This window comes from Nelumbo nucifera, chromosome 8 (assembly GCF_055504915.1).
Source record: "Nelumbo nucifera cultivar China Antique chromosome 8, China Antique-T2T, whole genome shotgun sequence".
NCBI classification, from domain to species: domain Eukaryota; kingdom Viridiplantae; phylum Streptophyta; class Magnoliopsida; order Proteales; family Nelumbonaceae; genus Nelumbo; species Nelumbo nucifera.
The window spans coordinates 10,596,045-10,620,892 of NC_142656.1; the positions used below are offsets into that span (position 1 = coordinate 10,596,045).

General features: G+C 38.6%; 2 protein-coding genes across 4 annotated transcripts; both read left to right on the plus strand.

Annotated features, from left to right (window-relative positions):
* The first annotated feature begins 3,320 nt into the window (after positions 1–3,320).
* Positions 3,321–9,042, plus strand: LOC104592205 (peptidyl-prolyl cis-trans isomerase FKBP65-like). 3 transcript variants are annotated; one of them, XM_010251433.3, is made up of 13 exons: positions 3,321–3,693; positions 4,119–4,205; positions 4,486–4,746; positions 4,836–4,916; positions 5,008–5,088; positions 5,547–5,741; positions 5,827–5,916; positions 5,991–6,166; positions 6,487–6,609; positions 6,882–7,028; positions 7,238–7,365; positions 7,455–7,569; positions 8,739–9,042. In XM_010251433.3, exons 1-12 carry the CDS (start codon positions 3,516–3,518, stop codon positions 7,555–7,557), a joined length of 1,650 nt encoding a protein of 549 aa, XP_010249735.1. In that variant the 5' UTR covers positions 3,321–3,515; the 3' UTR covers positions 7,558–7,569; positions 8,739–9,042. The 3 variants fall into 3 exon arrangements, with proteins under 3 accessions (XP_010249735.1, XP_010249736.1, XP_010249734.1); XM_010251434.3 differs by having other exon boundaries at positions 7,455–7,563; XM_010251432.3 differs by lacking the exon at positions 8,739–9,042 and having other exon boundaries at positions 7,455–7,875.
* A 9,868-nt stretch (positions 9,043–18,910) lies between these two features.
* LOC104592207 (uncharacterized) lies at positions 18,911–20,415 on the plus strand. Its single transcript, XM_010251435.3, has one exon. It carries the CDS (start codon positions 19,018–19,020, stop codon positions 19,894–19,896), a length of 879 nt encoding a protein of 292 aa, XP_010249737.1. The 5' UTR covers positions 18,911–19,017; the 3' UTR covers positions 19,897–20,415.
* Positions 20,416–24,848: the final 4,433 nt, after the last annotated feature.

A 24,848-nucleotide genomic window follows, 5' to 3' on the forward strand; every position in this document is an offset into this window, starting at 1 on the left:
AACTCACTACTCGAAGCGGAACTATTGGAACAGGAAGAAGGAAAAAGAGGACGAAGAGGAAGACATCTTACCGAAGCAAATAGTGCAGAACACCTGAAGCATTAGACCTGGTTTGACTAAGCTTCGACCATCTAGAGAAATCTACTAAGTTCTTCAGTCGAGCACTTCATGAACTCTTCCATTGCATCACGATTAAGCACCTCACTCCTCGCTTTAGAACTGGGGGACTAGTGTTCGAGCAATGCCCTAGTTGGTTGGAGCTACCATGTGAGCACTTCCGTGGCCGACGTCCTCAAACCATGTCAGTGTATTGCTCATCTACAAGTGTGGATAACTACGTCAACGAAGACCTTGGATAAAAGCGAAGTCCCGTAAGGAAAAGGATAAACACTGCTTCCCAAGGATAAGCGCCCTTGCTAGGGAAGGCAAAGCTCCCTGAAAACCTCAGTGGGCGGCCTCATCCCAATGATCCCACAGGGAACGTGTTTAGGTACAACTCGGACACTCAATTATTTAAAGGTATCTCTCCTCAAGGTAAAGGGGATTCAACTCTCAAAATTCTCTAAGTGTTCTAGCTCTCTTGCTCACTTACTGTTCTCCTTGGCTCGATCCAACCCAACATGACTGACTACATCACCCCATTATTGACTTGAGAATTGGAGTTCCTCCACTGGACCTCATCCTTGGGTCTTTAACTCTTTCCTGTTTATAGATCTCCTCGGTGCATGACCTCATCCTTCCACCTCGGCTTTATCCAATTAGTAGGATTATCTGTTGCGTGTTTGGTTCGACACACCTTGGGTTGGACAACATCACCTCTTTAAACAAGAGATGTGGTATCAAACCTATGGAATTGTAAGATTTTCATGGTATGGCGAATAGGCCTCATGTACACCCTTCTTTTGCCTCACCCCTGATTCTTGGATCACAAAGGACTTGAACTAATTAGAATCAACATAAAGAATGAACTAAAATAATCAATTTACCCTATTTGTCCAGAAGTAATGCTAAGGCTGTCTTCGAGTTGCTCTCATCTAACCTTAGCTTTCATGGAAAATTCATTTATGGTCTGTTTGGTTCCTAAGAAATAGTGGGATGAGATGAGAAAGGAAGAATTTATTTTCTCATTTTTTGGTCCATGTGTTTGTTTGTTGAGACCGACTATCCTACAGAATATGCTTCTAGTGTTTGGTTGATGAGACGAAGGGATGAAGAAATACTACAGAACTGGAACAAATCCATGGGAAAAACTCTAGGTTTGGAACAAACACATGTCTCTGGCTAGATTTAGAGTGCCGAAGTTAAACCAGAGGACAATAGTAGTAGATCTAGAACACATGTGTCGTGTTTCAACTCATCGGCGAGGAAAAACTAGTCCAACCGACCATGGTTGGATGGGCGATTCAATGAGTTGAGGGCTGACCATGCTATTTAATACTTTGCAGATAAACAACCATTGCATGAAACCTTCGGAAACGTTACCTTCGCCGAAGAAGACGAAGACAATAGCATGTCCTTGTTGTCTGAGATCTGAAGACAATAACTGCCGGAAATGAAGATAATAACTTGTCCTTGCTGTTCATGGTGTCTTCACCGGAGAAGACGAAGACAATAACCGCTGGAAACATTACCTTCATCGGAGATGAAGGATACAGGTGGTCGGAGTTCGGACCGTTGTAGAAGTGGGAGATGAGAACGGTCCACCCCTTGATAAAATTTTCTCACTGTCATCGCACAACTTTTGTTTCTCAGTGGGGTTGTACCTATTTGGTGAGACCCCACATCCCATATTTTGAGAATGCTATTCTCATCGCATCGCAACATCTCTCCCAAAACAAGCATGAAAAAATAAGAATATTCGCCAAATGTTCCTATTTTCTCATCCAAGTTGTGCGAACCAAACGGATTGTTAGTTATCTTGATCGTAGGAGATTGCTGGTTCATGTCTCCTCAGAACTTAGTTATGCGTCTTGGTTTTGTAATCAAGCAGCCCACCTGCTTTCTCAATATGCTACTAAGCATAATACCTCAATGACAAAGGTTGCGTTTGATATCATTGCCATTTCTTATTGACACATTTGTTCTTGATCAATACAAATTGGTGAGATATGTCTTGTCACGCTCATAATCTAATCCACATCATTTTTTAAGGACTTTTGATTCATTATGAGATGTAATTCACAATCATAATCTAATACACATAATTTTTGAAGGACTTTGGTTTATTCTGAGATTGATGAATGGAATTTGGTCTTTCCACTAAAAAAGTCGGATTTCATTTCCCAAAATTAAAATTGAAATCCCCTAGAATTAGAATTGCCTATTCCTCTATTTGTTTGATTTGGATGGAAATTGAAATAAGATTCCATAAGACATGTACAACTCCTAGGGAGGATTGACATTGGGTAAAAAGAGATAGGTTTTGGAGTTTTAAACCATTTTTTTAGATTAGTTAGAATAAGATTCTCATTCCCTTTAATGAGTCTGCATTTGTTTTTGCTGGAAAATTTATCTATGTAAAACTCAATTGATGGGTTTAAAATTTTAGTAGACTACAGGAGCTTTTTTTATGTGATAATCGATGGAAAGATGCACTGAAAACAAACATGTGAAAATACGGACCGAGAGTAGAGTTTTACACCAGTTCGTATTTATACTAAAAACCAACACATGCAAAGGCAAACCGATGATGGAGTTTTATGTCAAATTGCATTTACATGCCATTTCACCACCGGGAATGGGAATCTCATTCCAATTTCGATTCCATTCTCCTATTCCTAGAAACCAAATGCACCCTTATTTTAGCCAATTCAGCCGATACCATACGGCCTCAGTTGTATAGGATGCTTCTTCATTGGTGAGTCTAGATCATCTAAACATAACACGTGGCTAGTTTGGTTTCTACAGCCCGTTATATTCTTTCCTGGTGGCCAACGGAGAGCTGTTTGATGTGATCATGTCGTGTTTTGTAAAGTCAACCCCAGGAAGTTTAAGATCGCCTACCATCAAGTCGATCATGCAAGGTAAAAGGTACATATAATATCATTTCTAAAAATTTCAATCCAACGATTGACAGAACGACAACAACACAGCATCGTGACATTATCCAACTAAAAAAAAAATGTCACATTCTTTATTCAATTGCTATAAGGCTCATACAAAAAAGGATCATCCGATGGCCTGAGGCCCATTCATCTAGGAAATCGAATGGTTGGAGAGGAGAGGAGCATGATTCATCATAGATTGTCGCCTCGTATGATAGACAGTCTCCCACGTGCGTCTCGTTTCGACGATTTCCCGAGGAACTGAACTGATCAACTGATGTAAATGCTATTGAATGATGGAGGACAGAGCTCTGGACCTCTGGTTAATCTGGTTAGTAGTAGTAGTTCTGTGTCGTGTATCTCGTGGTCTGGCGTCTCTTTCCTTCTATTTTAAGCCCCATGAAAGCGCCAACTGCTACCACCATTTGAACTTGTGAACCAGAAAGAATTCCACTCAGAGACGCTTGAACGATGGACGACATAGATGAAGCTACCGTTCCACCCAAGTCCGAGCAAGAAGAGGAGTTCAGGCCTTACTACCCTGAGAAGGCTGAAGATGAAGGCGTCCTCACCAAGGATGGATTGAAGAAGAAACTTGTCAGAGTTGGAGCAGGATGGGAGGTTCCAGAAATAGGAGACGAGATCACTGGTACCCATTTCTTCTTGCTCTTCTTTTGCTTTACTTTTGCAACTGAATTATCATTTACCATTAGTCTAGTCCTCCCTGTTTGCTTCTTTACATGATTATCATTTCAATTTTCTTTTTAACTGTTTGTTTTTTCCATTCTATGAGCCTGAGCCTGATCCTGGTTTTAATTATATTTATGTTTTTTTTTTCTTGAATGTGATTTAAAACTAGGAACTGTTATTGATTGTAGTATCTCTTGTTCTCTTTATTCTTCTTTTGGGTTTTGAGTGATTATTGATGTCACATTCGTTCTTTTTCCTACCCACTGAGATGCTTAATTCTCTTCGTAGTTCTTTTTTAAAGATCTCAGATAGTCTGTAAATGTATATTTTATACCCTCCTTTTTGGTAATTGATTAATGGGTAAGCTTGAACTTTGCAATACAGTGAATTACACAGCTTCTGTGCTTGGCGGGTCACAATTTGCCTCCAGTACAGACAAGGGGGAGCCGTTGGTTGTCGTGGTTGGAAAGGGTACAAATGACTATTCAATCCTCTGTTTTATTTCCATTTTCCCCTCTTTCTATGCGAAAGATTGTTAGGAACTTTGCTTTCATATGCTCGGGTGGTGTATGTGATTCATACTTTCGACTTAGAATTAGAAGTCTTGGCGGGGTTGTAAATGTAGCACAGACAGACACCCTGGCAAAATTGATCAGGAATTGTACTGTGTGTTTGGTCTTGGTATGTTAATCATCAGTAAACATCTAACAATTTAATGAATTATCCTTGCAACAACCATTTGTTTATGCAGACCTCATACTAAAAGGGTGCACGGAGGGCCTTATCACCATGAGGAAGGGAGAAACCTCCATCTTCACTGTTCCACCCACATTAACCCAAGGAATTCAGGATCTCTTCCCTGATATCCCTCTTGAGGCAACTCTACAATTTCAGGTTGAATTGTTATCTTGGTTCAAAGTTGTAGATGTCTGTGGGGATGGGGGAATTATGAAAAAAATTTTATACAAAAGTGGGGTGTTGGAGCGAGCAGAGAAGAAAGATGAAGTAACAGGTACACTTGAAGTAAAGAACATATAATACTTAGATTACTCAAATTTTCAGTTTGATTCCTAAAATAAGTCCTTACGTACTGTTCTGCAGTGAAATATGAGCTGAAACTTGAGGATGGTACCCTTGTGGCAAAATCACCAGAAGATGGGGTCGAGTTTCTGGTGTCTGATGGTAACTTCAGTTTGTTTTACAGGCAAATGCATAGTCAGATCTTGTAGAAAACTTCTACTCTAACCTCATTAGCCCTTTGATGTACTGTCAGGTCACCTATGTTCTGCCATTGCAAAGACTGTCGTAACCATGAGGAAAGGAGAACAAGCAATCTTAAGGGTGGAACCCAAATGTATGTAAAGATTTTTGGTTTGATCTTCTATTTATCAAATGATGGTAGAATAAATACTGGTGGATCTTCTTTTCAGAGAGCCAGAGATGTAGAGAAGGAGCATTCTATATCAAAAGTTTTAATTATATTATTATTGTTTTGTCAAAATTTCTTGATTCCACATGTCGATTCAAATAGTTTTCTTTATTTGTTTATGAAAAACAGAAAAAGTAACAGTTTTAACTTTTGCAAGACTTTGCACAAAGATCTACTAAATAAATAGGCTTGAAATTGGACCTAATTTTAACTTGATCTAACTGCATCAAGTTAGTTGAGATTCCTGTCAACAATTTCCATGCATTCATTGTTTCTAGCAATGATGCCATTGCCTGAATTCTATTGTAGACCATTGGTAACACGATTCACTTGAAATATTTATATATCTCACCCACGTCTATCTGGTCTGATCTTGCCTGCAGATGCATTTGGAGAGACTGGGAGACCTGCACAGGATGGTTTTCCTGCGGTCCCGAAAAAAGCGATTGTTAATATCTCCTTGGAATTGGTCGCTTACAAACTTCTTGAATATGTCACTGATGATATGCTAGTTGTTAAGAAAATCACCAGCACAGGGATGGGCTTTGAGAAACCAAACAGTGGAACAACTGCTCAGAGTAAGTGCTTCAATCTGTCATACAATCCCTGTGTATGGATTATGTTCTTAAATGCTAATAATGAGAGCATATGCATGGGATGCAGTTAGATATATTGCTAAACTTTCCAATGGCACAATTTTTGACAAGAAGGGATATGATGGAGAAGACCCGTTTGAATTTAAAGTTGATGAAGGTAAGAATCCTGAATAGAAGTGTTAATGGTTGAAATGCGGTTCCTATACTTAAGAAGTAAACATGTTTGTGCAGAACAAGTCATTGAAGGTTTAGACTTGGCAGTTGCCACCATGAAACGAGGAGAGGTTGCACTTATCATTATTGATCACGAGTATGGTTTTGGGAATAATCAAACAAAGACAGATTTGGCTGTTGTACCTGCAAAGTCAACTTTGTACTATGAAGTTGAGGTTGTTGGATTTACAAAGGTGGGAGTTAATTTCAACCTTTAAGATATTTGTTTCCAGGAAATCCTCATGGTTTTTGGGTTCTGGCAGTCCCAAGTGAGCTATGAGTGAACACCATAAATGAGACAATGAATTGGTTGATCAGGTCGGCTAGTAGGGACCATACCAAACTTAGCAGCTAAGCTGTTTACTAGAAAATCAGAAATTTATGGTAGCTAAAATAAACTTAGCATCTGCCCAGTGTACTAGAAAAATTCAAGTATGATGGTAGTTATAACTAAACTTTCCTTTTTTTTCAAACATTTCCTTTAATTGCATCAACTTGCATTGTATATATCCAGGTAACTGAGTCATGGGACATGGAGCCAGAAGAAAAGCTTGTGTATGCAGCCAAAAGGAAAGAAGAAGGAAATGCTTATTTCAAGCAAGGAAAGTACCAGCGAGCTTCATTGAGATATGACATGGTAAGCTTGTTCTTCTGTTCACACTTGAGACCCTCTTAACCAATCTCTCTCTCTCTCTCTCTCTCTCTATCTTTCACACACACACACACACACAAAATCTTCTGCGCTTCAAAATTTTCCATTCTTTTATGTTGTTCACATAAAGCCAACTGAATAAGATGTTGGTTATGTCACCACTTATCTATATAGTGGACCATACTATGATGACTCATACACGACCTATCTGGTAAGATAAAGGTGCTGACATTTCTACTCACAATTTCTTTGATCAGGCAGCAAAATATGTGGAGTTTGATAGCACTTTCACTGATGAGCAGAAGAAAACAGGAAAGTTTTTCAAAGTCTCTTGCCATCTGAATAATGCAGCTTGCAAACTCAAGTTAAAGGAGTATAGAGAAGCTGCTAACCTTTGCTCAAAGGTGAACTTGTGATTTTACTGCCTTCTGTTTCAACATCAAGGGAATTTCAAATGCTAGAACATTGCCATTGTCCTAATTAATGTCACCTTTCAATATGTTTAATTAATATCATCAAGGCAACTCAACAGATGAGGCTTGACCAAAGTTGACACGTTCAGCTTATGAATTTATTTTGAGTGTTATCTTTATGATTCTCCTCTCCAATACAGGTATTAAAGCTAGAACCAAACAATGTTAAAGCTCTTTTCCGGAGAGCACAAGCATATATGGAGACACTTGACCTGGACCTAGCAGAATTGGACTTGAAGAAGGCACTTGAAATTGATCCTAGCAATGGGTTTGTATTCATTATTATTATTTTTTTTCATATTCATGCATGAAGTGCTTCTTGGTAATTTCAAAGTATTCCTATGTGCATATGAGCAGGGAGGTGGTACAGCAGCAGCAACGACTAAAGAACCTACAGTCATACTACAGCAGGAAGGATTCAGAGCTTTATGTAAATATGATTGAAAAGCTGAAAATATAAATCAAGGCAATGGTGAAAAGAAGTCCAATCCCCTTCCCAAATTATTATGTTTGTCTGAGCTATTGTATCATTGTCATTATATGCAGTGTCATTAAAATATACAAGTGTTGAAGCCCCACCTCAATCTGTGAGCATTTTTCTCCTCCCTTCTATGTTCCTCTTGTATACCCGTTTATGTCTTTGTACCACGCTGTTGTTTATAACAACTAGCATTTGTGTTACTCCAAAACCTCTCCCAGCTCCTTTTATTCCTTGTACTTGTTCAGATTCGCATTTGAGTTAATAAATAAAATAAAGCCCAAGCATTTGATTCTCTAACTTTACAAAAGTCAAATCCCATCTCAATCAGTTCTGCAATCACATGGTCAGCAGATACATCATTCCCATCCATGGTAGTGAATCTTTCATCCGAATTGAAATGAAAAGAAAAATACATTTCATGTTGAATATCAAGTGGCAGGAACCATCTAAATTGAAATGAATTATTATCTTAAAAATTAGATTTGATTATTGTTTAATGTCTTAGGTGCATATGAAATTGAGATACAAAACCAATATTCCATTATTCTATGTTCAATAGTATGGTTCATTCAAATAATCTATACATTTGATTACTGTACCAGGCCAACCTATAACTGAGACCATAAACATGAACCAAGTCCAACATCAATTGAATGTTGACTGTCTTAAGCATGGCTTTACAATCACTGCAAAAGTCCTTGGTACTCAAACCTCAACACTCAAGCCCAATGTATAGCAGTAGACCTGTTATGGACATGGGCATCAGTTGAGTCATGAGATGTCCAGATTGAGGGGTATTGAACAGTATCTAACTCATTGAAATTATACATTTTTGCACCCTCTAAAGCCCAAGCAAACATATAATGGTTTGATAATCAACTGATAAATTTACTGATGAACAAAGTAATACAAAAGCAGTTCTATGGCTGATCTTTTGAAGTTTCTTAAGTAGGGAGGTTATTCAAACCGCTTGTCATTCAGTTCCTTTGATAATCAAGTTTAATGTGCCAGTAAATCATATTCTGATTTGTTTTATAGTTTAGTATCTTCCTTAGGTGTGATGTACTGATTTGTTAGTATATCATGTTTGTTGGATTTATATGGTGAGTTATCTGAAAACATAATCATTCCCTAACATTAGTTTTTCTCCAATGGTGCAGAAAGCATCCTATAGAGTTCATCAAAATTTGGACAAGGGTGTAGCCATTGATATTCATTGGGCTGGAATGATGAAATGGTGGAAGAACTTATGGGTCAATTGGACCCTTTTTTGTTTATTTTCATGAACATACGATACAGGCTGGAATATCACCCAATCCGACATAGAAGCACATAGGGTCAGGTTGTTGAAATTTTTTGTTGACAGTGGTTAAGTGCTTAATTTTTTTGTAGACACTTCATGAGCATACGATACAGGTCATTTCTTGTATACAGTTGTTGGAATTCCACATATTTTTTTGGAAACATACGGTCAGGTTTTCAAAATTCACAGAGGAAGATCACCATTGAGAATGATCAATGGGGGGTCTTTGTAATTTTTTGACAACTGTATCAAAAGTTGTTTTCAAAGGCAGGCTAGGGGTATTTTAGGCTATGTTTGGTTTGAAGGAAAAGGAAGGGAAACTTATACAAGTTTTGTAAAGGTTTCCCTACTTTTTCCTTCAATCCAAACACAACCTTAAGGAACAAGTGTTATAAAAATTTTCCAAGTGCAGAAGTGCTTACTCAATGTGCTCACCATATATCCCTACCTGACCCTTATGCATCTGGGAGGAATGATGTGCAGGGATATGAAGTCCAACCATACATTCGAAATATCTCTTATTCCCTGTTTGTTTTTCGGTAAGTCACTTATTCGGGTAAATGCACTTATCTAGGTAAGTGTTTACCAGGAAAGACTTATCCAGGTAAGTGCATTTACCCATGTTTTTTTATTTCCCATATAAATAAGGAAATGACCATCTTAGTCATAAAAATTCCATTATTAAAAGGGGCATTTTTGTCCCATCCAAGTATTGGAAACTTTCCCCTAGATGGGAAAGTTAATTTACGCACCTAGAAGATGGATGATACCCAGGAAAATAAACTTTCACTGGTCCCCACATAAATCTGAAAAATGAACATGGGTTTCTTGATCAATGGGAACCAAAATCCCATTGACTAACTTTTCCCCCTCTCAAAATCCAAAAAAAGGAACCCCCTTAATTGTATGTTAAATTAACAAGATTTTTGCTTCGAGGAAATCACTCCACTGTTGGAGTAAATGAATGTTGAGTCTTGTCATGTTTCATCTTCTAGTGGTGGTGTCTTTCACTCTGTTCGTTGTTGTTGTTTTAAAGATATCTTCTTAGAGAAAAAGAAAAAGCATCTTCAATGTAGACTCAGGAACCGGGAAAAGTATATATAGGTATCCCGATCCTGATCCTTCAGGGGAACCAGACGATATTGGGATGATGTGGCTTAAATTGCCAAATGGAAAGAAAGATGATGAAATGGCAAAACATATATTTAGGCCGGTAGGCCCCATTAATTATGGCCATGATTTTTGCAGTTAAACCTCATTGCCTCATAGAATCCTACACCTACTGCTTCTGTGTTATACAGGTGGTCATTTATAAAGTGGAAATTTGTCTTGGATAAAGACGTCCAGTCCACTCATTTACAAATTACAAATGCTATTTGGCTTCAAACTCATCGTTTTCTCCTCTGCGTTATTTCAGATCAGTAAACCTACAAATTTGCACAGTTTGAGCTCAGGAGCCAAACAAACACCTTTACAAATTACAACCCCCACGGCCCCACCCACCCAGCTCTCATGAGTTACCTATTTTCATTCTTCTTTAATTTCTGTAAATGGGTCATAGTTTTAGGGTGTCTTGCACTTAGAGGGAAACAAATTGATTGCAGAAATCTGAAGAAAACAAAGATTGGCGTTACCATCATAATGGGCCTTGCTTCTTGGACCAGTTTGGAAGGCGGCCTCTCTTGCTATTGGGCTCATTTGGCTGGTCTAGGCTCGGGGCCTCGGGCCTCCAAGTTTCTCGAGGATTCTGACTGGGCTTGGGCCCATCACGTGGGTGTTCTCCTCTGATCTGAGATATTTCCAATGAGGTTATCAGTGAACCCCGGGTGGTTAGTGAGGTTGTATCGATCTATGAGACTATGACTTTTCTTACCATCTCAGAGAAGAATCCGGATGAGCTGGAAACAACATCATAATTCATACACACCAGGTTGAGTTATCTATCACAGTTGAACACGCCAGTGTTCAGTACAGATGGGGCCCACAGTGAGCACCGGCGTGTTCACTCGTTCATTGGGTCAAGAACGGATCAAATACGTTAATAGTTAGTTAATACACACTTCTTCTATAGTTCTATCCTCTAAGAAGGTTGCACCAGGCCTGGCCCGACCAAAATAAATGCTTTTTTACTTTTGTTGCATGCCAAACAGACAAATTTATTGCATTGTATGCTTTACAAATGCACAGTGCACCACATATCTGGAAAGGTGTTTCTACACATTACATTCCAGATTTGTGGTGTACGGTGCATGCAACAAAAACAAAATTTCTCTGCTTTTTAGTTTTCCCCTTAATGTGCAGAAGCTTTAAGTGGAAGCCAAACCCAAAATGGATTCCCTCTCTCTCTCTCTGGTTTGTTCTGAAAATCAATAAATCAAAGCTGTTAGCAGCAATGATACTTGGAGAGAAGTACAAAAAACAAACAGGAAAAAAAAAAACTGTTTTAGGAAAACATAATGTTATGGCCTTGTGGGGGGGAAGTATTTAAACCAAATGATTACATAAAATGTTTACTAGAGTACAGACCAAAGTGCTACAACATTTCCTTTTTCTCCCGCTTATCAAGCTGCTGTAATAAAGTTCAAGTTGGGAATTGGAATCTCCTGCCAACACAATACGTTCCAACATGATCCCACACACCATGAAATCGAGATCCATCATATGTGCGGTACCGGATCATGTTGGAACGTATTTTGTTGGATGGAGAATCAGACTTTAATGCTATAACCCTACTCTATCTTTAAATTCAAAAAAAAAAAACGCAATAGTATACTTTGAGTACATGCATTTGACCGGGCCTTGAGATCTGGATCAAAATGGGCCGGGCAAGGCCCAGAACATCCGTAAACGCGGTTTGGCCTCCACCTGCCAAACTGAGGGACTGGGAGTAGGAGACAGCCTCTGTCATTGCAACACTTCAAATATGAGTAGTGTCAGAAACTCAGAACTAAGCAGGTTGCCCCTTATGGGCTATTGGGCTAAAAACTTCCTAGAGAAGTGGAGGGTTATAGGGCCAACACGTGAAGCCTTTTCGTTTACCATCTCAGCTCAAGAAGATGCCTGATGCTTCTTCTGTTCAGTTCTTTCTGCTTGTATGATTTTCTACTGGGCCCTATTCATAGAAAAGTCCAACCTTGGAACTGCTAGATTTCCTATTTGTGAGAGTGGTTGGCCCATAAGAAAACTGTAGCAAATTGAAACTTCAAATTTGGAGCACTTCTTCATTATTGGTCACCTACCTGGTCCACCACATGCACCATTTTCTGAAAAAAAAATCAAGCCCAAGGAGGGCCCACTATCTTGTTCAAGTCTCAGCTTGGAGTTGTTGAAGGCAGCCCAAGCCCATTCTTTGATGGGGTAATTGTCAGAACCAGAAACTGAGCATGGTGATTATGTCAACTGCTCCAAAGTTTGACCTGTTTACTATTTGGAGATTGTCATAGTGAAAAGGCCAAGTTTGTGTCTGTGGACATGGAAAATGGAAAAGAACAAGGAAACGTGTCAGGGCTTTTCAGGCTGAAATTTGTGTGGAGGACATGGAAGGGAAGATCCCTGTAAGCTTGGGTTTTGGTTGCTTTGGGAGGGTTTGAGTCGGTGAGACTTGAGAGAGAGCTTTGTAAGCTTGAGTTTTGAGGTAAGGTGGGCTACGTCTTTTTCTGTAACTTTGTATTATCTCTTTGATAATGGTTAATAAAATTTTAAAATTTAGAATTAAAAAAGAAAAGAAAAGGAAGGAAATACCCAAATTCATTTAGGCTGAGACTTTTCAGCTGAAGTTCAATACAAACCCATGCTCACACTGTTCGAACAGCCTCTTGCAACCTTGTTGATTTGATGCACCAGCTGGGCTGCTGCCCACTGAGCCATGATTCCAGGGGCGCCTGTAAAAGCTTCTGTGAAGGACTGACCTTTGAACTTGAGTCTGTTTTGTTTTAAGGGGGCCCTCTTCTTTCCCAGGCCACCCGGCATTAGTACTAGCATGTGAAAATTTACATCTGGCCTTTGGGCCTGACGTAGCTGTTTTGTTTATTTAGAAAATCGAGAGATATAGTTATGAAATAGAAACAATAAGGGCTCAATTGGTTTACTTATATATCAAAGCACATGGAATTAAACTGTGAAATGGTACACATCAACGTAATCCACTATTGGTTGCTGAAGTAGCGACATTCATCTCGCCCCAGGCTGTGGACCTAACCATGACCTGGATTATACTCTTATAATTAGTTCCTGGAATCCAAGGCGCACCCTTTGTACTACTCTGGTTCACCATTAGATCGATGGGGTTACAGACTTACAGTGTCAATGAGATCCCAAGTTCCCCACCTTTTCACCTATATATAATTATAATCCACTTCAAAATCTGTACCACTGACTTGTTTAGACTTTTTGCAAATGTACCTCATGTCTGTACTTGGGAGTTGGGACTGAAGTTGTTTTCTTCCTTCCTTTCTTCTTCTCCTCGAGGCCATATAGCTAAGACTAGAATTGAAATTTTTGGTAGACAAAACCCAGTGCATAAATGAACAAGGCTTGACCCAAGTTTACTGGAGGGCCTGAGGTTGCACCAACCAAAATCTGTAGCAACCTCCCTCAACCTCAAGGAATCTTGCTCCCTTCATATTTTGATTCTTGAACCCCAAATGACAATATTGTCATTGCATGTCTTCTCTTCTCCCTGCTGTTTACTGCCACATGCTATATCTCCCAGAATTGGAGGAGGGAAAAAAATAAATAAAGTAAGTATTATAACTAGAGGGACCCTTCTCACTCAAGTTAGTCATAAAGGAATTGGGATTTGCTCCTCACAAAGCGCGTCTTATATCAGCTTTACAGTCACGTCCCACCCTATATTAGAAATATTTTCTTATAAATAATAAATGCAAATAATAGAGATGTTCTCGATATACGGCCAAGACATGCTATGAGTTACATGTGAGGCACACTGTATGAGGAGCAGATCCAGACTCACCATGAAGTGCCTCATCTTCAACCACCATCATAGGCATTATGTGTCCTTTCTCGTAGAGGACTGAGACACCCACTGACAAGCTTATTCCTCTCAAGAGGTTCACTACACTACAGGTCAACAATCTCAGAAATTTTTTTCCTGTTAACCATGTAATTATTTCTAAAACATTTCTGCAATTCAAAATGCTTAATTATATAAAAATTTAGGAATAAGTAGACTGCAGTCCATTTTAAATTGCAGCTCACTCCTAATCTGCTAGTAGCCCTTATAAACCACATCCTGCATGTGAATTTGACATCAATCCACGAGCAGAATTCAGTCCACAGAAACTTTAGCTCCACCCAGGGTGAACTGCACTATAAATTACAAATTAATCCATCTTACACCATACATCTTCACATCTGAAATGTCTTATATTAGGGATCCAAGTCTACGCTACTTACATCTGTATACAAAGAAAAGTAAACAAATATGGTCTATGATGCTCTCATCTCTCTCTTTTCTCTTTCTCTGTAGATGTGAAGTTGTACTGTACCGTAAATTTGTGATGGAAAACTACGTCAACATCCCTTGGTTTACATATAACAACACATCACAGTAAAAATCCCTAAATTTTTCTTCTGTATATTCCAAATTATGTGCACGTACGGATAATACGGATGAAGGGTGATCAGACCGTTTAGAGTAGAGTTTCATTTTATAGGGTACCCTCACCCTCGGGATTGACCAATTGTGGTAATACAATTGTTGTTTTTTTTGTCAATCCCACATCATTTCATTTCTTGTATGGCATTGGCATAGCCTTTGAAATGTCAAACTGTTCTCCCTCGGCCCAATTAAGTATTAACATAAGGCCTGTCTTTTGGGTTCATGACAGAGTTGGTGGACCATCTCGGTTGGACCGTCCACTGCAAGGCTGCAGCTACCTTGGAAGATTGTTCCGGCCCAATGTGCAGATAGATTCATGTTAACCATTTCACTTCAGTAAAAAGGCTGTTTTCCCCTTGGCCCAATAGTAGTAAATTGTTTACAATTTTGGAATTCTCTCACCTGTGTATCAACTAGTGCTCTCATACTTTATAGTTTATACTTATTCACATATGGTAAAGGATGAATATTACATTAGTCAATATTACTCTCAACCACTGGCGGAGACAGGAATTTTCTTTTGGGGTCAAGTTAAATAAGAAAATTGAAATAACAAGTAAAAGAGGTACGATTTCAAGAGAAATGGGGTGGGAAGGTTTGAATCTATTACGAACTATTTTAAAGAAAGAATAAACATTATTATTATTATTATTATTATTTAATTTTGTGAATTAGGAGCATTATAGAGTGATCCTTAACATTTCAGTTCAAGTTCACGGAGAACCCACTTTACTACGCCTCCACTTACTAGTTATGTAAGTGATGATTTTAACAAAAAGTTTGGGCCCCCCCACCATATACTTGGCTCTGCCCCTCCTCTTAACCCTAAAATAGGTTTTTATGGACCTGTGCTTGCTTATTCTTTAACATGCTCCTGAATGCAAAAGCCTATTGGACTTTGGAAGCATTTATAGGCACAGGCCCATTTATACATTGTGTTTAAATTTAATTAATTATAATGAGTTTATATCTGTGCCCCACATCCCACAGTACATCCCCGCCATGTATTAGGAATATCTTCCGATGATAATATCAGAACCAATGATATCATTATCGAGAGATATTTCCAATATACGGCAAGAATGTGCTGTGGGATGTTGTGGGGCGCCCCCCTTGAGTGGCACATATCTGAACTCAATTATAATGGGGTGATGAGAATTGAACACTAAAAGCATATCATCTCAAAAACTATTAAGCTGTTAGAAGATAAGGTCTCTGAATTGGTTTCTCTAACAATTACTTTAGCTCTTGGAGAAAGCATTTGATGGATACATTATTGCTATGAAAAGTCTCAAGTGATCTTCATTCAAGGGGTCCACCACCGGCTCAAACAACCAGAACTAGCTCCATATTGTCAAACAACAATTAATGACTTAATGTCATGGGTTTGATCGCAACCCCACCTATCAGAGAAATGCCAAAAAGAAAAATAAAACCAGTCTTGTGTTAGTGGTTGATACAGCAATAGATTTGCATGGACCATATTTTATTAATTCCCCAAACAAGTACTAAGAGAGACGCAGCCCAAGTTTGGAGCTTAATTGTATGTAGATTTCTAGCTAGTTTTTTTTTTTTTTTTTTTTTCAGCGCCCCTTTTCACAGCCCTGGCATCAGACATTCAAAAGTAGGCCAGGAGATGTTTCTCCACTAACGGGTTCTTCTTGTCCCAGAATTGGGAATTCAGTGGAGAGGTTTGAAAAGCTGAACAAAACCAACCACAAGTGTCGTTTTGCTCTTGGTGTTGCTTGAGGAAAGGGGACGAGATACACGCTCCTGTGTGTTTGTGTGTTGTTGGAAGCTTTTCGGTGTGATTAAGATACCCTTTTGGGAGTCATAAACAGAGAGTCAGCCATAGTAATATATTATTATGGGCTTAGGCCATTTCTCTCTTGGGTCGGCTTCTCCTAAGAATCAATCCCTCTCGGTGACCCAAAACTTCAGAAATGAGAAGTAAAACCCCTCTCTTTTGTCCATATCCTTTTATATCTTCCAACCAGACATGAGCATATTGACATTTTTCTTTGAAATCTGTACCAATAAGTTGCATGGAAAAAAGGTGGTAATTAAATTGCTTTTGTCCTTCCCTCCCTCATTTCAAAATCTCTCTCTCTTAATCTATTATATTGTTAGTAGTTTAGGAATCATTAATCTACTTGATTTGGTAGATAAAGACCATTTGATTAGAACAGGGTTAATGACCATGTAGCATGCAGGTCACACTATTGTGGGTCCACTAGCTCTTGGCCCTAAGTTTTTGCCTATCTTAAGATTCAGAAGTTATGTTATTCGTACCGGATTATGCCTGGTTTTCCATTATAACTTCTCACTTTCTCAGTAGTGGGCTTTTAAAAGAAAAGGAGAGAGAAGAGCTTAGAGGGACATTGCAATATGGTCTCTAAGTTGTAGTACTAGGGTGTATACTGTTCCTTTTATATGTCTCAATTTGTTATCAGATATATCATACCCATTAACCCATAATCATTCAATAAAGATGAACCATCACCATCTATTAGATTAATTGTGGGTAGGGCCCTTAGAGGTGGAGATTGGACACACTAGTGCCCTGAACTCTTGATACAGAGGTACTGTGCAGCATAAAAAGCTTGATCTACCCACTTGATTAAGGGTCCAAGTTTTTAGGTCCTCTTTGTGCTATTTAAGTAAAAAAGAAAATCATAGGAATTGACTAGTCACTGCATTGTTATGAGAATTAAAACAGATGGGAGGGTCTCAATTTGATTGCTGGATTCTGCTATCTTCAATGTTCAACAAGTTTGCTCTGGTTCTATCCCTTTCAGACAAGTCCAGAAGGAGGGAGTGTTTACAGTGCAAAGGAAGGTGAGCCACACTGCACCACAAGGCCTAGTCTTTATCAGAGACGCCCAAATTGGAACGCCCCACACAAGCACTAGGCCTCCATCAGTAATTAAACCATTTGCCTGACTGGGTTCCCTGCTACCTGATATCCTGCAGATGGGAATGTTCCCCTTTAGTAGTGCTAACTAATTAGAATGAAATAATTGAGGGAGGATTATAAACAAGATAATCCTCATTTGGATTTGGTTGCCTTTTTAATTATTTTGAAGGATTTCAGTTGATTAAATGAGACAGAGAGCATCATTTTGCTTGTTCTTTCATGCCAGAAGCTTATCACATGACTGGGTTGTTCTAAATTTCTAATTTGGTTGGTGACATGATCTGATGCTTAGTACAAACTACAAACCAAAGGGGTTTCTCCTTCAGCCATTCTCATTTAATTTATAGATCAAAACATCAGATGAAGGGATTGGATTCACATGGCAAACAAATGGGGTCAGGGAGGGGTGAGAAAAGAAAATCAGTTCTGGTGTCAATAGACATGGTCGAAACACTAGAGTAATGTCTTGTCTGTTGGATGCAATGTGCCATGGTCCATCAATCAACTGCTTGATCAAAGGGAATCTGCACACAGTACTCAATCTTTCATTACCCATTTGTTTATTGGAACCTAATCTAAATAAACAGTAACCCCACTATTATCATACTTATTTTAGACTACAAAACTTTATATATTATAAGAATTGGTTGATGCTCATTCAACCTAAGCTATAGATTCAATGCATCTAAGTAAGGCTCTAAGTACTTACCAAGAGAAAACAAAGTAAGGTTATGAGAATAGGGTTCCCTCTCTCTCTCTCGAGCAGTGCAATAGTAATATCTATTAGATAAATAGAGATTAAATGGGCTTGGATGGGTAGGTTTAGGTAGATGAAGGTTTAATGGTGGGCTGTGGGTTTTCTATTAATTTCTAAAATAGGGCTCCAAATTGGTGTGTTTTGAGTTGACTGAGCATGCAGGCAATGTATGGCATGGCTGAGAAGATTATTACCAAAAGTATCATAGAACCGGGGCTATCAGACCAAACCATCATCATCTCATCATCTGTGATGTGTCCCATCCTTGAGATATCAATATCAATCTCTCCTTTCTTAGTTTTTGAATTTTAAATTTTATCGTACTGCTTCACCTTTTTCCTTCTCTTTTGCTGGCAAAAACAAATCCTATACTAGGTCACTTTTGATCCTGGTCCCCCCACCCCAACCCCATATGTACTACCTTATTACGGTGGATGATATTTACTGGATAACTAAACAAGGAAAAATGTACCCAGATTTGGCATCTGTTTGACCTTCATTTTTTATATTCTTCATAAAAAAAAGAAGAAAACAAACGCTTTGGATCGAGGTAATCAGTTTGTCAAACCAAACGTATTTCTGAAAAGGTAAAGAAATACTGATTTACGTTGAAAGGTATAGATTTTAATTTCTCTCTCCTCTCGTATTCAGACAGTGAAAAGAGACGAAAATAGAAACAAGCCATCAGACTTTCTTTTAAATCTTTCTCTCTCTCTCTCTCTTTCTCGCTAAAAAAAGGATTCCTTTTTGTATTTATATTCAAACATTCGCCATCTTTTCTTCTACTCTTTCTGTTTCTCCCCTTCCTTCCACCCATCAGTCATCACACCCTCTTTTTTCTAATGGAGGCCAAGTTTAAGCTGCGAATCTCTCGCATGTTTCGTTCTTCATTCGGGTCTTGTAAGCCTCGAAACGTATCGGATGTCATCGAAAGGCCTGTTTTCGTCGCTGAGAACAGCCGGGACTTCCATCTGCTCGAACCTTTGTCTCCTAAGGTTCGAATATTTCCTTCTATGTGCAGGCCCAGATGGCCGGAAACAACAGAGACGAACGGAAACGACAGTGTCGTACCAAAGGAGGTGTTTCAGAGGGGGAAAATATCGGAACGTAGTCCATGTTTCGTGAGGCCAGGTGATATGGAGGGAAGAACATGTCCTCCTGCATCGCCCATTTCGCCTCTGAATTCGTTTTACAACTTCGAGGAATTCCAACCCAGGGAGAGAAAGAAACGATCGAAGAAGAGTAGGAAGACCCAGAGAAAGAACAAGAAGAAAGAGAGTTGCTGCCATCTCAGCTCGTCTTCTCCAGAAACTAATGGTGGGTGGTTCAGCAGTGACGACGAAATAGAAGACGAGACGGAAACGTTCTTCTCTTCTGATTCCTCGGAGTCTCATCGCCTGAACAAGAGGAGTTCTCGCCGGAGAGCCGCCGGAGCTCAACGGAGAAAAGTAGTGAGCAGGAATTCTGATATGGGTCTTTGCACGTTTTCCACCAAGGGCAAATTACAGGAGAGCTTTGCAGTGGTGAAGAGTTCCAGCGATCCTTACAGTGATTTTAGGACATCCATGGTGGAGATGATCATAGAAAAGCAGATATTTGCCGCAAAGGATCTCGAGCAGCTTTTGCAGTGCTTTCTATCGTTGAACTCCTTTCATCATCATAAAGTGATCGTGGAGGTGTTTTCAGAGATATGGGAAGCTTTATTCTCTAACTTGTATTGAAGAAATTTGCTGTTTCTTCTGGATCATGTTATAGTTACAGTTAGGTGTAGTCAAGAAAGTAGCTAGCTTTTCCTTCTTGTTTCTGTTGCTCACTCTCTGGCAGATCTAACTGTTATTAACTGTGTCAATTAATTAATGGTACTCTTATTTTGGTCTTTTTCTCGTAAAACTTTGGATGGGTTCTTCTTATTTTCTCCTTCAATTTCAAATTGATGAAGGGGATAAGCTGCAGAAAAGGCGAAGCAGAGGAGAAGCTGTCTTGCTTCTAAACTGTTATTTTCTTGCAGTTTTGGAGAGATAGTTGAAGGAAAAGAAACGACGAAAGTTGTCTTGGATCTTCCTTTTTGAGAACTGAGACTTGGGGTGGAGTTTCCACGGATGTAACATCGAAAAAAGCAGTCCAGAAGCGACGAATTGATCCGGAGAAAACGTTACTGAGTGTCTCGATTTCTTCTGTGATTGGACTTCTGATTTTCCTTTACACATCTAACAGTCTCCTCCATGCAACCAAAAGCAACGCAAATTTGTCCAACATTAATTTTCGTGGTTTAGTTGGATCCGTTCTGATTATAATTTTTGTTTACATTAGATGGGCCCAATATTAGTGACCCACTAATATTTTTTGAACAAAAAAAAAAAAAAAGTGTAAGTGACCCACTAAGATCGATCGTGCTTGTGAAGAAATCATACTGTAGCCCGTTAACTTGACCCACAACCATATAAACCGGCCCATAAATTACTCTAAACCCTCATTTCCCTAATTAATAGTGGAATTGATGGGCCCACTAATATAAACCGGCCCATAAATGTTGTCTCTAGTCTCTACTCATTTGATTCGGATCAGATGAATGTGTGTTTATCTCTGATTCTCTGCCGACAAAGAGATATGTGACTTAAAAAAATATAATGAAAATCTGGAGTATAAGAAAGTTTGGACAACAAAATTTAGTTAGTGATCCTTTTTTTTCTCTTAATGTTTCCATTAATTTAATTAAATAAATACGCCCAATATAATAATATATAAAAAAATAACAACGTAGAATCTGGGGTGGTTTCTTTTATATGAGAAGAGGGGCAGAAGGAAACAGCTGCAGCCGCTACCTAAACAAAAGCTAGTGCGAAGTAAAAACTTTATTAGCGTTTAGTGAAGCTCGGCGCTATCTGCGTTTGATTGATCATTTATGGTGTAACAACAAGATGGGTAAATGTATTTACTCGCATAAATATTTTTCAAGAAAAATTTATCTAAGTAATTATATTTATCCGGATAAATAATTTATCGGGGTCTAAATTGAATACACCAGATGATTTGCTTTTTTATTAATTAGGTTGGGTTATCGGCGTATCCATATATTTTTATTGGTGGGTAGCAAGAATCTGTTGCAATCAAAGATGCTGCTAACTCATTCCCCTTAGCAGTAGTTAACAGCTTTGCTCGTAGCTAGACTGTCTGTCTCATCATCATCATCTGGACACATATTTGCCTTGGCCATTGAGACTTGAGAGTTAAGGCATTGGCATTGCAAGACCAAGACGTCGCTGTTGGGTAGATCAGACGTTTCTGGGCCTTCTGGCTACTGCTTTGAAGAATGTTTGTTGGGAAGGTAAGACACGGTTGCTTCTTCTGGATAACCTTCTTTTCATTAATGCCACCCTTTCTTTTTCTTTTTATACGTTCACCCACCTCTCTCTCTCTCTCTCTGAAGAATTGGGAAAGAAGGGTGTGTGTAACACACGATACGTAATATAGGTATCTCGAGTCTGAACCATCTACCATACATTATGTGGGGATTATCCAGCGAACACCAACCCACGGTCCCCACTCAATGATAAAGGAAATTTGGTATTAGTGCTAACTAATTAATCCCATCTGTTAAATAACACCAATCCAATGGTTAAAGATGCCCCATCATGTCATTGGGTCCTTTATCTAATTAATTCATCAATTGGCTCCAATATATATGAACCCTATCAACCCACCCTCATCTCTGATTTGATTCAATCCTTTTTTGATCAATAATGATTCGATTTTATCCAAATCCCAACAATCAAGGTTCAAAGTATCCGGTGCTTTTTTGTGTGTGGTGTATTTTATTTTATTTTTTTCAAATCTGGTTCAAAGGGATTGGTTAAGACCTGTTTATCTTTTGAATCATGGTCTGACCTGAAACACTCCTTGTAGGAGTGTATTAGATAGGCTACAATATAATATGTATCGACTGATACAGATCGATACGTAACGATATTGTAAACCTTATCAACAATATTTAAATAAAAATACATATATAATATGTATTTATTAATAAAATTGAGCTTGAAAATGTTGCATTGTTAACTAACCTGTTTGAAAGAAAAAACTATTCCTGAGTGAAGGATAAGATTGAAAAGAATCCAAGTATTAATAAATCAAATTTGGAACGCGGTTTATTCTATTTGATCATCCACCACCCTCCAAGAAAAGAACAAAGAAAATATAAAGATGGGGATGGATATTGACGTGGCAAAAAAATCAATAGAGCGTTGGAACTCAAAAACTTGCATAATCCAAACTAAAAACTTCTTCCACACTCGATCCCACAGTGTTGAGAGATGTCCCTTTCACTTCTCTGCAGCCCAAGGGCCACTAACGAGTAACGACTAACGTTAGTTTGGGAGTTGAGCAAAACTCCAGTACTCCAACTTCGGTAGAATAGAAATTTGATGACTGATGTTATGTGTTGCGTTATAAATTTGTTACTTATATATTAAAGATAATGTAAGAGATGGTTTTGAAAACCGGATTGGATTATTGGACCGGTTGACCTGGGAACCAGTCATAGGTCGGGTCTGGTTTTATATCTTAAAACCATCCAAACCGGGTTTAAACTGGACTATCTGGACCATTTGACTCAAGAACCGGTGGCCAAAATGTGATTCCATTTCCGGTCTGATTTTCAAAACCACGATGTAACATCAATCAAGCCATATTTAGATTGGGTATGTTCACTCTACAAGTATACGTCACTCCCATACCAATTACTATTAGATCTTCCCCCAGTTTTGTCTAACATCAAAAACCCATTGATTTGGTCAAAGATTAATTGACCCGGGTAGTTGAACCATTGATACCTCTAACCTATGGGTCAACCCTAACCTGAATATTTAGAGTTAGGATCTAGCCTCTGCCAACCCAATCCGAACCCAGCCAGCCCAGTCTACTTGGACCTATGAGAAGAAATTGTAGAGAGGAAAACAACATGAATCAACCATGAGACCACATTGGTGGGTTATATGACTGACATGAAGAGATGGATTGGATGATCAACCAAATTAACACTTGCTTCCTGCAAAAGAGTCAATATCTGATCTTTTTTGTAAGCGAGATTGAAAAACAAAAGATAGAAAAGAGAAACTGAAAATCCATGAAGATCCATCCGAATATTAAATTCCAAAGAGTGATACGAAAGAGAAGAGCAAGAAATCGGCTAACCTTTTATGATGATAAAGGAGTGTGCAATGATTTTAAATGGAGATTCAAGAAATAATTCAGAATTGACATGGATGAAATTTTTTTCTGCAAGGACTAGAGAGCATATAGTTTTAATTTTTTAGAAAAAAAGATAAGAAAACAGTGAAAAATAAAATTAAAAAAAATCAAATCCTAAGCTCAATTGCTCAAAGCCATGGCGTTATTCTCTCTTCGAACAAATAGGGTTTTTTTGTTTGGAATTTTTATCTTGATTCCTTTGAATGGGCAGATAAAGCTAATGGAGTTTTTTTCCGTTTTAAATCATTATTATTTATAATTTATTAAATAAAATTGTAATATCTCAAAAATCTAATTATCATGATGGATAATTGCTTTGCTCCTACACGGGTATTTTCTTGCCCGTTAATATCTCAAAAAATAAAATTATGATAAATTTAGTCGGAAATGAAAGGGCTTCGTCCAAGTTGAAGAATGAGAAAGGGGTTTGTCCTGTTCAAACTTGAATTCTGCTATTTTTTATTTTCAATGAAAATTTAAATAACAATATCCCATCCATCGGTGAAAAGGTTTTCTAACAGACAAAACTTCTGATGGGTTGCAATTTCAGTGGACTCGAAGACGTTCAGTTTTGTCTCACGCCCCGTTCTTGCTAATTTTCAAGGTTCAAAATATCGATACCTCTGATACGCCGGTATGAGTGTATCGGGCAAATCGATACAGTATTTCAGGCCCTTTTTTTTTCGCAACCGGTTCAGGGGGGCCAGTTTAGGTTTTCTCTACCCCCTGAACTGGTTAGACCTCAGATACACCAACTGTAAGGGCATATCGAAGGAGTTCCGAAATAATACGTATCGGCCAATACTGTCGATACTTTGAACCTTGTTAATGTTTATAGTCTTATGGCCTCTTTGGTTGATTGAAATGCAGGTCTGGAATCGGAATTGGAATGGCCATCCCCTCCCCCTCCCTTGGGAACGAGATTCCATTGCAGTCATTTATTATGATAATAAGAAGGGATAAGGAGGTTTAGTGTTTTAAAAACAAGTCAAACAGGTTAGTTCAGACAATAATCAAATTTAGAATTTGGTGCAATGAAATCTCATTCCCAAGGAAAGGGGAGAAAATGGTCATCCTTCAAATAGGGAAATGCCATTGGAAACGGAATAAAATTCTGATTCCACCCAAATGACCCAACTAAATGGTTAGAATCAGAGTGTCCATTCCTATTCAGATTCTCAGCCTCCATTGCCACAAACCAAAAGGGCCCTAAGGTAAAGGGCTCAGATCTGCTGCCTAACAATTATTCCCACATCCTTGCCCACAGGACATTACAGGTGCACATCGATAATATCTCCTGTCATTCATGGAGATGTTCCCCATACACGTTGATAGTATTCTGTAGGTATAGATGTGAACAATTTGTGAGTAGCAAATTCGGAGTGCTTGATTAAAACCTCCACACGGTACACATGGGAAATAGTAG

Coding starts and splice junctions, on each gene's coding strand:
- LOC104592205 (XM_010251433.3), top strand. CDS start 3,516: ATGGACGACATAGATGAAGCTACCGTTCCACCCAAGTCCGAGCAAGAA. Junction 3,694..4,118: donor AATAGGAGACGAGATCACTG/GTACCCATTTCT, acceptor TTTGCAATACAG/TGAATTACACAGCTTCTGTG. Junction 7,029..7,237: donor CTGCTAACCTTTGCTCAAAG/GTGAACTTGTGA, acceptor TCTCCAATACAG/GTATTAAAGCTAGAACCAAA.
- LOC104592207 (XM_010251435.3), top strand. CDS start 19,018: ATGGAGGCCAAGTTTAAGCTGCGAATCTCTCGCATGTTTCGTTCTTCA.